Raw genomic sequence first — 4,095 nt, forward strand, 5'->3', positions numbered from 1 at the left:
CATTCTTACTTATTTTTTTATTCCCTTAAATCCATTTTAAATCCTTTAATTATTAAATTCCTTTATTATTATTATTATTATTATTATTATCAGTATTATAATTGTTATTATTATTATCAGGGTGCGATTTGTTAAAAAAACTGAGGGGGGAGGGTGCTTTGAAAAGTTTTTTTCCCTTTCAAAATAAAATCACAGAGCACAGTGGAGCTAGATTATTTTTTGGCAGCTGTTACATTTATATATTACAATAAATATTCAGATTAAACTTTGAGCTTTGAAGTATTAAATAGATTAGATAGTTTCGATATTTGACACTAATAATTCTTAATTTCTGATAGGAATGCAAAATCAATCTGTAGTTATTCATATTTTGAATACAATAACGAGACAAACCTGTTTATTCAATCACGTTTGCTCCCATTTATTTTTGATGACTGACTCATGATTAGGCACGTCACATATTTGATTTCTGCACAGATCGTTTACACTACAATTATTAAGAGCGCGTTTAAATATCAATTAAACAACATTTCGTTTTTAAACATGAAACCATTTATTTAGTATGTCTCCACAGTGCAAGTTAGATTGTAAAAGTCGTTCACTGCTAATAGAAAATTGCGGTTTGTGCTTAAAATCATGAGCATTCACTATCACTGAAACACACCCAAACATTCCTGCTGTGAGATTTTATCACCACCTTAACAGAAATATCCACTTTGAGTTTTATGTAGTTATTACAAACAACGACAAATTACAAAGTTATTTTCCTTCAATGTTTGTCACCCTGTGTGTAGTTTCGGTTTCGTTTCAGTGTTAACAGATTATCCGCGCAAATGAATGATGCAAACTGATTAATGTGTCTTCATAAACACATTCCCAGCTTTACACTCGCCAGACCTGAAGCTGTCGGTCCTGATGAAGCTCTTGAGGGTGTTTTGTGTAATGAAGCTCGAGCTCGTGTCGAACAGAGAAAAGTGTCCTCCTCCTCTCTTCTCTTCCGTACTCAACAGCTGACCCTCAATATATAAGTCTTAATATAAGCAGAACAAAATAAGCGCTTTTAGCATGTAAACATTGACTTTATAAAATAATTATGACTTGACTGGGCAAAAGCTGTAGCCACACATCCATCATAAAGTGAAAGAGCAGAACTGAACTTATTAAACTGTTTTATGTGGTTGAGTAATTTAAGATTAAACATGATATACAGCAACACAAGAGGGAATATATTAGGCCTACTCATTTCTTTGAAAATGTTTTACAAGGAAGAGAAAACGCCAGAAACAGCTGAAGATCCTTTAGTTATGTTTAATGTTTAATGTTGTTAACATCATCATCAGCAGTGAATTCATCAGTTTCAACACTAGATGGCCTCAATGTACAGTGTTGAATAAATGTCCCTTTACAAGCTCAAAACTCACAGAAACATATTCATACTAATATCCTGTATCATTCAGAAGCTGTTTATAAGTCATGCATTTGACAAACACTTTTTGATCAACACAATAAATCATGCACACAATATAAAACATTCATGTTTTCTGTTAGCGTCATTTTTCCTGATAGTTGTGTATTAATGTGTGCATTGGCAAACAAAATAGCCTATATAATTATTTTCCCCTTTTTAGTTCTCCTAAAGTGTATCCAAATAAACAGGGCTAGATTAAAGATAAATAAAGACAATAACGCAGTTCATTTTGTAATAAATTGTAGAAACAAAAAAAGTGCATTTTCTCTTATTTGGGAGCATAATATTAAATATGTAGTTATGCATGAAATTATAATTCTTTAGATCAACAATGCGGAGCGAAAGCAGTGTTTGAAATCTTACATGTGGATTTATATCTAGAAGTTGAACAGAAATCATATTTAATTCAATCTTTTGTTGATGGAAACATGAATGTTTTTATGATAATAACACTTCAAATCACAGATTTCTTCTGTGCTAGTGTCATTTCTCCAGGTTGGTTTGTTATTCTGTCTATAGTTTTAGTGATTTCCTCCATGAGCTGCTGTAACTGAATCATTTCTATCCACATCTGAAGGAACGCCTGTCTAACCGGCAGTAATCTCATCCACTGAGCTCCGATCAAACACGACGTCTGAGACTTTATCTGTGCAGTCGACACACTGATGTCGTAGATCTGGATGAAGCGCACTAATTCACTGGCAGAGGAGAAATACTGACTCAAACACCTGACATCATGCAATGGGTTATTGAGCTCTGTCAATATTTCACACACACGCTGACTGATGTCTGTCATCTTGTCAGTCATAGGGGTGATTTCATACTGAAATGTCAAACGTTCAGCTTCAGTGTCCTGTAGGAATCGCTCCTGCTGGCTCATGATCTTCTTGCTCCAGAGTTTATGAGCGATCGCAGCGGCTGAAAGCACAACGGCTCCTGCTCCTGTGATAAGAGCAGAACAGCCCAGATGAGCTGGAGCTAAAACCAACCCCAAACCCATCAGGAATCCTCCAGACACTTCCACATGTCCTGCATTAGTGACGGCTCCAGCAGCCCGTCTGAAATCTTCTTCAAATGTGTGGAGGAGAAGACACATTCTCTCCATCCTCTGCTGGATCTGAGGGAAATCTCTCCGATAGAGGGCGAGCAATTCAGATTCAAGATGAGTAAAAACACATCTAGAGGGGAAACAGTTCATTAAATGCTAAAATGTAGATTGAACTATTATGATACATGCACTTTGCTTCATAAAGCAATAATCACATATATGAACAGATAATTCTAGTAATGCATGCAAACTTTCTCTTACAATATTTTGGGATGTTGCTCTTTGCTCTTGCTCTGACGTTTGCGCTTGTTCCTTTTGATTTTTCTTACATTGACTATGCAACACACCGTCAGAGCTAAAACAAGCAAACACAATAATACTGGTGTTTCACTGGAGACATTTACAATTATACAAAAATATATCAACAATGGGCTATTTAACAACAACATAACAAAATATGCAAAATGATCAGGGCCAAGCACAGAAAGGACCAATGGTGACAATGACAGATAAAGCGTTTGGTGTCAATACAGTCCCAGCCTCAGAATCAGCTTGGCATCAGGACAACACATTTGTTGAGAACGGTTTGGTCTATCAAACAGCTTTTGATAACTTTTGCCAATTTTGGTGAAATCAAGTGTTTTCAAAGAAATTCAAAATGGCGAACAGCAAATTTGAGCAAATAATTGGTATCATTGTTCTCAGCATGACCCAGTTTCTATCAAGAACAGTTTCATTAAAATAAGCAACATTAATACAAAATTATTAGCATTGGAAATGTCCTTATAACCTTTGACCACAAGATGGTGCAAGTCCCTTCAGGACATGGTCCTAATAACTCATGTCGAGTTTCATAACAATATGCTAATGCATTCTTAAAATACAGCATTTTAGGACAACATTCAAAATGTCTGACGCCCAAAATGGCTAATAGTAACAGTACTTTTTGAGCACACCATTCAGAAGTTATAATATATAGCCACATATATTTGCTGTAAGAGTTAAAGAGCCGCTTATCTCTTTCAAACACCATCACCGCCCCTACTATCAGTTGCATCATGGGACAGGTGTGAAGCTCACAGTTATTTAACATGTTTCAACAGTTCCTCATTTCCACCCAACTAAAGCAAACAGTAACGAAATTACAAAAATAAATACATGTCTTTAATTCTCTTGTTTACCTCCGTGACTCTGTGATTCTGTGACTCCGTCCATCTGTGATCTTCTTCTGCTTCTGCCTGAACACACTTCAAAATAAAAGTCTCTCCAGGACTAATAAGTTAGAGGGATAGTTCACCCAAAAATGACAATTCTGTCATCATTTACTCATCCTCAAGTTGTCCCAAACCTGTATGAGTTTCTTTGTTTTGCTGAACACAAAAGAAGATATTTTGAAGAATGTTTGTAACCGAGCAGAGAGAGCAACTATTGACTACCATAGTAGGGGAAAAAATAAAGTCCCTTGCTGTCAAACAAAGATCATTCTGTCCAATCATAATAAACTCTTTCAAATTAAAAGCCACGACATGTAATCGTGTTTCTTTTCAATAGTTCAAGTCTCTTTATTATGTTACAGTAA

General features: G+C 35.6%; 1 protein-coding gene across 1 annotated transcript; it reads right to left on the minus strand.

The window, feature by feature from the left end:
* Positions 1–1,292: 1,292 nt before the first annotated feature.
* LOC307141175 (uncharacterized protein) lies at positions 1,293–3,756 on the minus strand. Its single transcript, XM_079841163.1, has 3 exons — positions 3,698–3,756; positions 2,778–2,871; positions 1,293–2,646 (listed from the first exon to the last, which is right to left on the minus strand). The coding sequence occupies exons 1-3, from the start codon at positions 3,729–3,731 to the stop codon at positions 1,923–1,925; spliced, it is 852 nt and encodes a 283-aa protein (XP_079697289.1). The 5' UTR covers positions 3,732–3,756; the 3' UTR covers positions 1,293–1,922.
* Positions 3,757–4,095: the final 339 nt, after the last annotated feature.

This window comes from Gobio gobio (genome assembly GCF_949357685.1).
Source record: "Gobio gobio genome assembly, chromosome: 2".
NCBI lineage: Eukaryota > Metazoa > Chordata > Actinopteri > Cypriniformes > Gobionidae > Gobio > Gobio gobio.

Coding starts and splice junctions, on each gene's coding strand:
- LOC307141175 (XM_079841163.1), bottom strand. CDS start 3,731: ATGGACGGAGTCACAGAATCACAGAGTCACGGAG. Junction 2,872..3,697: donor AGAATCACAGAGTCACGGAG/GTAAACAAGAGA, acceptor TGCTTGTTTTAG/CTCTGACGGTGTGTTGCATA. Junction 2,647..2,777: donor GAGCAACATCCCAAAATATT/GTAAGAGAAAGT, acceptor TTTCCCCTCTAG/ATGTGTTTTTACTCATCTTG.